The sequence below is a fragment of the Myotis myotis genome, unplaced genomic scaffold (assembly GCF_014108235.1).
Source record: "Myotis myotis isolate mMyoMyo1 unplaced genomic scaffold, mMyoMyo1.p scaffold_m19_p_4, whole genome shotgun sequence".
Taxonomy (NCBI): Eukaryota; Metazoa; Chordata; class Mammalia; order Chiroptera; family Vespertilionidae; genus Myotis; species Myotis myotis.
In genome coordinates, this window is record NW_023416346.1 from 15181927 (window position 1) to 15194680 (window position 12754).

At 46.0% G+C, this 12754-nt stretch overlaps 1 protein-coding gene across 1 annotated transcript in view; it reads right to left on the reverse strand.

The window, feature by feature from the left end:
- Positions 1–9938: 9938 nt before the first annotated feature.
- Positions 9939–12754, reverse strand: part of MAMLD1 (mastermind like domain containing 1) — a 109957-nt gene continuing 107141 nt past the window's right edge. The window contains exon 5 of the mRNA XM_036305777.1: positions 9939–12147. Coding sequence (XP_036161670.1) covers positions 11006–12147 — 1142 coding nt within the window. The 3' untranslated portion in view covers positions 9939–11005. The remainder of the gene's footprint in view (positions 12148–12754) is intronic.

The window sequence follows — 12754 nt, forward strand, 5'->3', positions numbered from 1 at the left end:
TTGACTTGATTCTTGGGATCCTCTTGTCTGCTGTTGGATCTCTGTAAATTATTCTTTATTTCAGTCAGTGTATGCTTAATTTCTAGTTGGTCCTTTTTCATGTCCTCCAGGGTCTCACTATACTTATTGAGGGACTCACTAAATTTATCGGCGGTTTCCATAAAATTCTTGAAAAACCTTATAAACGTGGCCTTGAACTCTATATCCAGTCATTTGCTTTCCTCCATTTCTGCCATTTGTGACCTGTTTCTTTGTCTCCGTTGCTTCCCTGTGTTGATAGAGTGTCTTTGTGTGCTAGGTGTCCTGTAGGGCCCAGTGTCTCAGCCTCCCCAGTTACCTGAGGTGGACACTCTTGGTGCACCCCCTTGTGGGCTTTGTGCACAGTCTTGTTGTAGTTATGCCTTGGTTGTTGTAGGATCACTGGGAGGAATTGACCTCCAGGCCAATTGGCAGTGAGAATCAGCTGTGTCTGCAGTGGGAGAACTTTTGTGCTGGAGACACCCTTCTGGGGCAAGACTTGCTTCAGTGGGGTTTTGGTGCTCACTGAGTCTGCTCCCTGAGTGTGTCCCTTATGGATCTGAGGAGTTGTGATCTGGATGGTCCCCCTCTGACCACTGGGTACAGTGGCTCTTGGATCTAAGGAGGTGCTAATTTAGCCTCTGCCCGAGGTTACACAGCAGGAGCTACGAAGAGAACTGCAGATTCCCCTTCCTTTTTTGGAGTTTGGAGGTGCCCTGATGAGGCTCAGCTGTGAAGCAATGCAAGCCGCTGTGGGGCTTTGGGCCTTCTCTTGGAAGTTCTGGGTCTGTCTGGCCAGGCTGCAGTTAGGTAATTATCAGGTTGCAAAGGGCCGGGGCATTCATATGCAAAAGCCTCTGCAGCAGCCTGGGTGGGGCGAGGTCTCAAGGAATCAAAGGGCGGAGCAAGCAGCTATGGTGGATCCTTAGCCCTGCCCTAAGGAGTCACGCGTTTCAGTGTCCCGGTAACGGCTGCAACCACCTCTGAGGGATAGCCGCCCTCAAGTTCGCCCGCTGCCAGACAGTCCAGTTTCTCCCCATATGAGTCCTGGGTCCCCAGAGACTTCCTGGAACCAGAGTTCAGAGCCGTCGGGAGCTTGTGACTCCCTCCGGATTCAAAAAGACAGCCGTGTCCTCAGGTGCCAGACCCTTTCCGCACCGCGCGAGCCCCCGTACCTCTGCACTTTACTTCCGCAGCTCCTCTGGCTCTCAGTGTGCTTTTCTTTCCTTCTAGTTGTAGAATTTACACTCAGCCAGCCTTCCTGTAGTTCTGGATGATGTCCATTTTGTGTTCCTAGAAGATTTTTCAATTGTTGTGGGAGGCAGCAATTTCCCGGTGTTTATGCTGCCATCTTAGTTTCTCCACAATTATAATAATCTTATTGGAGATGAAAAATAAGCAATTAAAGAATACAGTGAGCTCCCATTTGAAAAGAGTACATATGAGGTTGGGAGGTGAGGTTTGTTCCCAACATGGTGGGCACAGTTTGCTGAAAAGGGACTGGGAGTACCAAAATTGAGAAGATGAGGGGCATGGAAGATGTCAAGGATAGAACAAGGGGCAAGTTTCCAGCCCTGCTTAGCACTTGGTGACCTCAGAGCTTTGCAGCCACAGCCACTTAGAAGGAGACAGGACTCTGGGTGGGCAGGCTGGCAGGACAGCCAGAGCTCTGGGAAACAGTGTGAAAGGTCCACACACCTCTTCATTTGTTGCTGATTGTGGGCCATGTTACTGAGTGCGAGGAGGTTAGTTTATTAAATTCAAAGTCAAAGTGACCCAGAGAACAGAAACGAGTATGCTCTATTTCCATGAAAGCTCCATGCCTCATGCCTTGCATCATCAATGACCAGATTTCAATTTACAGAGAAGCAGCAGATGCTTCGGCAACCATGGTGAGCCTCTAGATTTTCTGATGGAGAAGCTCTCTCCTGTGGCCACAGGGTGAGAGGGATTGGAAAGAGAAGGAAGAAAATCCACTTTAAAGAAGAGAAATGGAGCTGACTGCCTATGGAGGTGGCCTGGAGGCTGGAGCAAAAGCCTGGCAGGTGGGGGCAGTAAGAGCCTTCCACAGCCTGGGACTTGGAAAACCTTATCTAAATCAATAAGCCCTTTGCCATCTCAGTCTTGGGATGGCCCAACCTGAACCCCTTTCAAAGTAGGCCAGGTGACTCTGGGACAAATTAAACCTGCTGGGGGCAGAGCTCCCCAATTTTAGAAACTACAACAAAATAGGATCACAACTCCTCTTGTCTCGGCCTCAGGGACAACCTCTGGCAGCAGCTTTGAATACCTTCTTCTTGATAGGCAGACCAGATTACTGCAGGTGGCAAGAACTCGCATGAAAATATTACTCTGTGTGTGTGTGTGTGTGTGTGTGTGTGTGTGTGTGGACTGGCTTGGTTTCTTCAGTCATCCCTACCTCAGGAGAAGTTAGAGGACAAGCAATGGTGCCTTGAAGCCCACTTTTCTTCCTACCATTTGAAAGGCAAATTAAAACGGTGATGCAGGATGTGGTGCAGTGCAGAGCAGGGAGAGCTTGCATTGTGGTGGTATCCAGTATGTGGAGTTGGAGGGCTCCTGCTGCACACTTATAAAAAGCAAAACTGAATTGTAATGGTAGGTTCCTTTAAACACATTTATTTAGTACTGAAAATTGAGACAATTGGTATGGAGCAGAAAAATATTTACCTTATTGCAATCATGTTTGACACAAACAGTACATGTAGAAACACCAGTGTCTATTACCACATCTGTTTGCTCCCAACAATCTTTTGATTCATACTCTTACTACTGGGTCTCATCTTAGCATTGACTTTAGAATCTGAAGACACACAATTTGGTGCAATGTGCCAAAAGAATGACCAATGACTCTAATAAGCATAATTCTTTGGCATAATTCTGTCATTCTTCCTTCTTTTCAATTCCAAGAAAGCATCTTTGCAAGGCACCTTGGATATTCACACCTGTGTTCAATTGCATTCCCTTCCTATGTGCAAATCTTTGAGGCCTTAGAGTTTCTGTTTTGTGGAGTAATGCCAAGTCCCATTTCTCATGCTTTTGTGATTGAATCTTTCCTGTTTTGTCCTGCAATTGGAAGAACTCTTCCAGTAGGTAGTAGAAAGCTTGATGGTCAAGTTACTGAGGCCCTTAACTGGCATTTATGCAGAGGGCAGGTGAGAGGATGCTTTCTTTCCTCACTCTAAGGTTTGAGGAACACTTAGTAAAATGATAATATTCAAATTCAAGTCTCAGTTAACTCTGATAACATAAATGCTGAGTGAGTATTAGGTGCTGAGTGAGGGCTCTCTCTTTTTAGTCTTTTAACATCCAAAGTAACCACTGCTGCTCTAATGGCCTCTTGTGTTGCATCTCTTCTTCAATGTCCTGCTCTTAAAGTAGCCATTCTGGTGTGTGTGTGTGGGGGGGAGGAGGGCGGGGGCGGGTGTAGTTGGAACGGGGACTGAGGGTCAAGTTATGGAGGCCCTCTATCAGCATTTCTGAGAAGGAATGATGACAAGATGCTGTGTCTTCCTGAGAATTTTCTTTTGAAGGCATCTGGGAAGATTCAGGATCCCAGACTGGGTTGAACTTCTGTGATGGCTTCATGGAAATCCAGTTATAGCTTGAAGCTCCGCTTGGATCAGGATTAAGAAGGTGATACTCAGGGCTCTCAAATTGGTACAAGTGGGCCTGGAAAGGATTCTAGCTGAGTTTGGGCAGTAGAAACCAGACTTCTAACAAGTGGGAATTCCCATGTGTTTTTTAACAGCTGCACAGTCCTCCATTGAGTAGCTTTAACCACTCCCAATTGGGAACACTTGGGTTGTGTCCAACTTTTGGTTAGGTCAAACAATACTGTAATCAACAATTTTGTGCACAGGTATCTAAACACCCCTGCAAGTTCCTATCATGTCAAAAGCCAAGCCAGTTATTCTCAATCTTGGAACTTTAAATACAGATTCCTGGGCCCTACCCTGACACCTCTAAATGATATTCTTTGAGGTTAGAATCCAGGCAGGTTTATTTTTCAATGAACAGCCAAAGTTGAAAGTCTCATGAGAATTACCAAACTGCCCCTACAACAGTTGTATGTGTTACCCTTCAGCCAGCAGTGAAGAAGAGAAAGGACCTATGCCCATGCTCCAGCTACAGCACCTATTATCAGTTTTTACATTTGGGACCAATCTGATAGAGACAGTATGCCAGAGAGTGATTGGTGTTATTGATGTTTCTTTCATTATGAGGGTGGCTTAGCATCCTCTCCGTGTTCACTGGCAATTTTCATTTCTTTTATTATTAACTGACTATTCATGTCCTTTGCTTATTTCCTCCTCATTGGGTAGTTCATATTTTTCTTAGTGCTTTGAAGGAGCTCTATTTTTTATTTTTCATAGAGTGCCTATAAAAGAATAAATGTTTATCAAGGTAAGTAATTTAAATAAGATAATGGAAATGGAAAGTTTTGAAAAGAACAATTTAAAAAATATTGAGAATACAGAGACAATTCAGTTGAGCAAAACAGGTGAACAATGGTTTGAATGATTTGAATGATCACTTTTCACAAAATGTTGTCAGAATAGGTGAGATAAGACCAATCTGTTTGGTTGTCTCACATACTGAGTGGCTGTTGCATTCCCTGTGGTTTTATGCTAAGCTATACTGGCTCCTGGAAAAGATGCTGTAGTAAAATTGAACACCATTCTCCTTCCTCCTCCAAAATATAAACTTGACCTCTGTAAGCTTTTTTCCTGCCCCAGATTGTGAGATTTGTGCTTTAATAGCATCTCTGTAATTTTAAAAATATTTCCACCAATATTTTATTATGACAATTTTCAAATAATCAGAAAGGTGAAGAAATGTACATTGGATCCATATTGACCCACCTCCTGGATTCTACCAATAACATGTTACTCTACTTTATCACAATTCTATCTCTCTAATCCATCCCTTAATCATCTTTTTTATGTGTGTCAGAGTAAGTTGCAGACATGATTACTAGTACACTTCACCCCAAACTCCAGAAGATCATTAACTAGAGTTCAATATTTAAGATTTTTATATTTTAGGTAAAATTAACTTGCAATGAAATGTCCAGATCTTAAGTGAACCATACTCTGAGTTTTGGCAATGCATACACCTGTGTAACCCATAAGAGATTTTACTCTCACCCAAGAAGTTTCCCTTATACCTCTTTTCAGTCAACCCCCATACCTACCCATTATTCTGATTTTTTTCACCCTGAATTACTTATGTCTATAAATGGGATCATGTGTATGTTTTTGTATCTGGCTTCTTTCTTTTCAGCATAATGCATGTGAAATGTATGCATGTTATAGTATGTATTAGTAATCCATTTTCATTGCTGAGGACTATCATTGTATACTAATGAGTAGTATTGCATTGTACGAACATATCAGAGTTGGCTTATCCATTCTCCTATTGATAGACATCCAGGCTGTTCACAGGTTTTGGTTACTGTGAATAAAATTGTACTTGTCTTTTTTTTTTGTACTTGTCTTTTTGTGGACAATTTACTTTTATCTGTATTAAGCATATCAGCCATTGTCTGTCATGCGTTCAAAAATTTTTGGGGTAAATTTGTCATTTATCTTTTTACTTTCATGGTGTGTTTTTCTGTATGCAAGTTTTTAAATTTTATGTGGGCAATTTCATCAATCTTTTCCTTGTGGCTTCTGGGTTTCATGTCATAATTGGAGAAACCTGATCTATCCTGATATTCTAAAAATATCCAACTTTTTTTTTTTAATGCCTTTCTATTTTAATCTAATCACCTGAATTTATCTTGATGTTAGGAGTTAGGTAGAGGATCCACGTTTATTGTTAAAATGGCAAGTCAGTTTTTCCACCACCATGTATTGAGTCTCCCTCGCTGATTTGAAATGTCTCCTTTCTCATTGTTTCAATTCCCACGCTTGCTTCTATGTCCTTTCCACCAACTTGTCTGTTTTTTTTCCTGTGCCAGTACCATATTGTTTTAAATACAGTAGCTTCATGATACACTTTAATATCTGGTAATGCTAAAAACCCTTTCTTGATTTTTCTTTTTTAGAAATTTCCTGACTACTTTTGTTTCGTTGTCCCACCAGATGAATCACCTTGAATCATTTTGTCATGTTCCAGAAAATAATCCTGCTGGGTATTTTTATTGTGATCATAGAGATTTCGCATATTAATTTGGAGGAGATACCCCACCTTTCCAGTATGCTGAATGGATGAGAGAAAAACAAATATTCAGATGACTCCCAGGTTCTGGACTTGGAGACCAAGTAGATTTGGGGACTTAAAAGTGGGGCATTCGGGTACGATGCCTGCCTGACACTCAGGAGGACACTCAGGCTTGGAGAATGCTGAGGAATTCACTTTGGACCTCCTGAACTGGAGATGCCCTTTGGGAAATCTGTAGAGAGAATCCCTGTAGGTAGAGGCCTTCCTTATTCATTCTGGAGTCCATCCTCCACACAGCAACCATAGTGACCCTTTTTCCTTGTGGAAAGATAGCCTGCAGGGCCCTGCATGCTCTGGCCCTGCCCACTCCTGCACTCTCTCCTCTCCCTCTCCTTCTCTTGCACACTGGACTCATCCACCTGCCTCTTTTCCATTCTCCCTAGCATTTGTACTTGCTGTTCCCTCTACCTAGAATATGCTTGACCACACGCTAGAGAAGGCAACAGTATGTTTCTTCAGAACCCCATTTCCACTTCCAGATCCCCTGACTTCTTAGGCTGAAGATCAAGTGAGAGATGGTACTTTATTCAGAGTCTTTGGCCCTGAGCCTGCTCTAATGGAAGGAGTCCCTGGGGTCTCACTTACATCCCTGGGAACTTCTGGCATTTTTCCTGCTATTGGACTCAAATTTGGAGCAGGGGTAATGGGATTGAGTGTGAAGAGAGCATCTCCCCGTAATGATCGTGGTTCTTTCTTTACTCCCCTCCCCATTGAATAGGCCTTTAGGCACCTCCCTGCACATTCCTGAGGAGCCACTGGCAGCTGAGTGCCTTCTTCCTCTCAACCCTCTTAGGGAAGGGCTTTCAAAGGCTGGGAGGCCTATGAGGGATTCCAGTCAAGACTGCTGTCTGAAGCAGGATAAGGGTGAGTCCTTCTCATGGGCAGGGGCCTTCAGCAGTCTCCATGCTTTTTCACTCTTTTTTCAAGGGTTCTAGAGGGCTTCAGCTCTGTGTACAACCTAGTCCAGCAGCATTGCCCTGGGGACTGAAATTTAGGGTTCTGTCCAGCTGTACTGTGCTCTGTTTGACCAGGTTGAGATGCTAAGATGCTGAGATATAGGCACGTGGACTCATTTGTATGCCCAGGGGAAGAAACTGAAAGATAGGGAGAAGGTAAAGAAGGCTTAGTAAAGTGAGAGAAAATGGAAGGAGCAGAAGAGAAATGCTTTCAGAGCAGGAGAGAGAGCCAGGTTTCAGGCCAGAGTGGAAGAAGGGTCCCAGGGGACTGTGGGTTCCACGAACCAAGGTCAGCACTTTTCGGGAAGGAGAGAGAGTCCAGTGCTGCTGAAGGGGCAAGTGTACTGAAGATTGAAAACTTTCCGTGGGATTTATGGCCAGGAGGAATTTTGTAGTTTGACCAGCATGCTTAAGGAAGAGAGGGGACTGGAGCCAGATCACTCTAGGTTGAGGGATGAGTGGGACAGGAGGGTGGTAGGGAGCTAGAGCTGTACCTGGATGGGCTGTGGTGTTGAGTGGCTTTTTAACATGGTCCAGTTGAAAGTTCCAGGGAGGAATCCAGCAGAGAGAGGCTGTCAGTACAATGGAAGAAAGGTGGGAGTTATCTCCTGGAAGGAGTAACTTGGGACAACCATAGTGGAAATGGAAATGGGAAAGGACTGCTAGGGAATGGTGAGGCTAGGCTAAAGCCAGTGGCAAAAAGTGCTCAGCGAGCTGTCTACACTGCTGTCCACACTAGCTCAACCTTGAGGTGACATCATGGTTGTGGTGGGAAGTGAACCCTCTTGGGTATGGAAGCTGGAACCAACCTAGTGGGCCAAGCTCAGCTTTTATTTTGGGGCTCTGAGGACCAGCAGAGCTGAGTGGGGACAATGGTGACCACGAATCCCTCTGGCAGGCTGAGGAAACCCCACTTGGAGAGCTGGGCTGGGGGATCTACAGATCATGGCTTCAGTACCCCAAATGACTGGCTGTAAGCAACAGTCACTGGGTAGTTGGATCTAACACAGAGCCAAGGAAGGGCACCTGGCCCAATGTCTGCTTCTCCCGAGCTCACTGGAGAGAGGGGACAGGAGAGGTGGGCCCAAGTACCTCAGTGTGGGGAAGCCAGGGCCTGCCTATTACCTGGCACCACTGAGGTACTTGAGGCACAGTGCAGATGGCTCTTGGGAACATCAAGAGGCAGGGGGAACAGAAGTAGAGACCATGACAGGGAGTGGTGACAGAAGCTGAGGGGCAGTCATAGGACACTTGCATTACCCAGACTTACAAAGAACGCTCTGCAGGAAGCAGGAGGGGCCTGTGTTAAGTGGTGGGCTGAAAGTCAGGGCTTTGGAGCAATGACTGTTTCCATGATCCCTCTGGCCCACGGGCTGGGGAGGCCTGCTTCCACCCCTGTTGATCTTTGCCCTCAGTCAGTCATTGAGTGGTGGGTGCAGGCATCTTCCTAGAGCATTTTAGGCTCTGCTGGACAGAACAGGCCTGTCTCAGTCCATGGGCCTTGCCAAGCATGCCATTATGTTGGAACATTTTGTACCTTGAGGATGAGGTATAAAAATCCTCCCAGCCAATTAGGGGAATAAATGGGATGTACTCCTTTGTTACTCCATCTGATCTCAACTGGTGCTTCAGCTGTGTTTTTATAGCACATGGGGAAGTAGTGTCCCAACTAGCTTCTTTGCTACCTTTGGGGAGACGTGAGACATCTTACAACCCATCACCAGCACCTCAGCTCGTGACCACTCCTGGCAGAGGTCCCAGCCATCTTATTAGGGTCCCTGGAAATGAGGCCCAACCATCAGCCAAATTCAGATGAAGCTCTGTGAAAGCCACTTCCTTGCTATTAAGGGGTAGCCCTAGTGTAGGGTGACAGGAGTCCCTGTTGTTTTTGTGTAGTTTAAATAGGAAGCAACCAGCAGCCAATCAACTTGCTGCAAATGTTGGGGGATGTGAGGGGTAGGGCTAAAGGGGACTGGGTGGATCTTGGCAAGTTTTAGACAGTCAGGCAAATTAGAGCAGACTGCCCTTCTGCTGTGGTCCTGGACATGAAGATAAGCCATGGGGAATCCCTGGCATTCCTGAGGCATCCACACCCCAGACTGCTGAGCTCTTTCCGCTTCAGCATTCAGGATGATCAAGGCTTTGGGGAATGGGAGATGGGACATCCTTCCTTACCCCCCGCCCACCCCACACACAGGGTGCTCAGCTGCCCAGTGGCTTCATCAGGGCCTTGTTGGTTGTCTTTGTGAAGTAAAAGAACTTCACTCTCCCACACAGCAGATATGTCACTTGCTTCAAGGTACAGCCTCCATCTCTAGCCGCTCTATATGGGTGTCTCTTACATGGGAGGAGTTGACATTTTATTAAGGTCTGTCACCCTGTCGGCTGAAAGAGGATTGTGGTGCAGAGTTTAGATTCTCAGTGCAACTCTCCCCTGACCCCCAAGTGGAGAGTTACCTTAGTGGCTTCCCGTCCTGTTTCCTCCTCTATAAAACAAGGGCCTGAGACCCCAAATGACAAGCTTCTATGCTATGATGTGAAACAATTGCTGCTTGCCTACATAACTTTTCACTCCTCGCCCCTCCCTGCAGCATCTTTTCCAATTTGCAGGACACAAGTAGGCTCTGAAAGAACCAAAAGCACTGGCTGGTTTCACTGACATGGGTTTGCAGGTACTGAATGCTCCCTTAAAAAAAATGAAAACGAAGGCACTTTTCTCCTGGCTGTTTATTATAGAAGAAAGGAAAAAAACAAACAGGTTTTGTCTTGAAAGAGATGACAATTTTCAAACGAAGAGGCGAAGTACGAGGTGGCAATTAAAATGTGATTACATAGAGTCTGAACACTGAGAAAAGTTTACAGGACAGTGGGCGTTGGTTTTCTGTAACAGACACTGAAATATACATGACGATAATTGCAGATAGAAACCATCAATGACAAACCAAAATCAAGTATTAATGTTTACAGACTCCCCACCTCCCCAACCACAAAGCCTTACATCAAAACAAGTACTGAAAGGCTTTAAACCAGGAACCCCTCACCTTCACCCTACGAGGGTGTCTCTGGAGAGGTGCAAAGCTGAGGTTCTCTCGACTGAATGATAAAGAGAGGACACTATAGATCCTCTAGGTTGACAGCTCAGAGAGTGTTCAACTCACATTCTCTCTCTTTACCTTTCCCAAATCTACATAACACTCTCAGCCTCCTTGCAAACTTCCTCTGTAGGGCACTTACTATAAAAGCAGCTTCTGCTGTAATGTGCTTATCAGGAAAGAGCTAGCAGAGACTGGCAGGTTTGCAAAAAAGAGATCAAGAATTACATCAGGAGATGACATTTTCTGTGAAAATGGCAATAAATGGCCAAGTGGTTTTCTATGTGGCATTTGTTAGCTTGTACAACACCTCTTGGTCACATCCACATCATCTGTTGCATCAAAACCATAAGCGACTCAGACACCTGGCTTATTAGAGATCATTGGAGCGAACAACACAGTCTGCATATTTGCAACAATGTATAATAAACACAAACAATGCATAATCAACACAATTGTACTGAAACAAAAGCCGTCACTTTATTTACAAAGTCACAAAAGGAAGTATAAATACTTCTGTCATTAATGTTTAGGAAAACCATTTACAAAATTTTCAAATATGTACAGGTATTTTGAAAAATCACCAGCTTTCCATTTTGTTATAGGTAGAGAGATGTATGGGCATGGGTTGATGCCACTCAGATTGTAATGAGGAAACACTTGTGTGGCTGTCTGGGGCCAGTTGTGAATTTGCTATGGATTCACACCACTCCCTAAAGTGATGTCAACTTTGGGGATGCCATCCTGGCTATTCTGGGTGACTTGGCCAGCATTTTGGGCTGCGGCATTTTGGGCAGCAGCATGCTGCTCTTCCAAAATGTCATCGATCAGCCTCAGGTTACACACCCAGTCTTCATCTGGGCTCGTGCTGGGGCCTTTCAAGAGAGCTTCAATGAAATCCACCTCATTGCAGTCAGGTGGTGAAATCAGATCATTTAATGGGGGTTGGGGCTGGGGCAAAAAGTCATAGGGTGGCAGCTCAGTAAGGGGACCCATTCTATTGAATGGACCTGGAGACTGGCTAGCAGTGATGGTGGAGGCAGCAGCGGCAGCAGCAGCAGCAGCCACATAGCTTGGTGGTGGCTCGATGGCCTGTATGGGACTCATGGGACCAAAGCTGTCTATGCCCTGCTGGAGGGACTTGGTGTTCAGCACAGGCACAGGACACCGCTGTGGGCTCTGTCTGAGGCTGAGGCTGGAGTTGGCCAGGGAAGCATTGACCTTCTGGCCAGGCCTGTTTCCTGGGGTCCCCTGATTGGGAGGCACAACTGCCTGCTGCGATGGACAGGCTGGGGCTATCGGGGAGAATCTCACAGGTGTCTTTGCGAAGATAGAGTTGCTATTAAATTGCTGCTGGGCGCTATTATCTACTTGGCTGGGGAGTGGTTCCCTTGAGACCTCTGGATTTGCAGTTGCTGCTGCCACCCATGTGGCATTGTTGAACAAGGTGGACATTCTTGGCACACTTGGCTGTCTGAGCTGGTGGGGACTCAGAGGCTGGCTGCCCAGGGGGCTGGGACAGAACCTGGGCAGGAGCACACCTGAGGGGGAGGCCTTGGGCATCTGTGTATATTGGCAGACAGAGCCAAGGCTGCCCAGGGGGTTCTGGCCTGAGCATGAGGATATGGGAAACAGGGGGCTGGAGTTAAAAATTCCTTGCTTTTTGCCTGGGGTTGGTAAGATCATGCCTCCATGGCTCTGGTGCCGGCTGGGTGGGATCATTCCTGGACTCAGGTTGTTCTGAAGGAGCTCAGCTCTGGGTAGCATCATGTGCTGGCTGGAAGGGGGGCTTGCCTTGGTCCGGCTACACTTGGAGGTGACTTGTTCTTGGACGGCTACAGAAAGAGAAAAGGGGGGGGTCAATTCCAAAGTCATCCTCAATTTTGCTGCAGTTGCTGGTGGGGAATACCAGCCTAGCACTGATTTCTCACCTTCCACCCTTGGCTCCTGCTGAGCATCCTCTGTCCTCAACTCTTCTCCCCTTTGGTCCTCCACCCTCAGTCTGTACTGCAGTTCTTCTAGGGAGCCCTCTTAGATTCCTGGGTCTGTGTTCACACACCCCTACCTACCCCCAACAAGTACAGATAATGTTGGATGAAAAATGCCAGCTTATCTGTCTGTCTTTTTAAGTAGATTATAAGCTCTATGAGGTCAGGGTCTTGGTCTGCTTTCATACTCAGTACTCTGTACGCAGGCCTGGCCTTACCCACCCCTTGACAGATGAAATGGCCTTCCTGGAACTTGTTTTCCCTGTCCCTACAGCTGAAGTGTGCTTGACCTTGGCAGGTACAATATTCAGCTGGTGTTTAGGCCCAAAGAACAGGGTTTTCTGCATGAGAATGGAGGAGCAGTGGCATGATGGTGGCATTGGCTAAAATGAAGATGCTGACCACTTGTTGGAGGGCAAACAGCCTTCACTGAGCCCCAGGTGAGAGTGCCCTT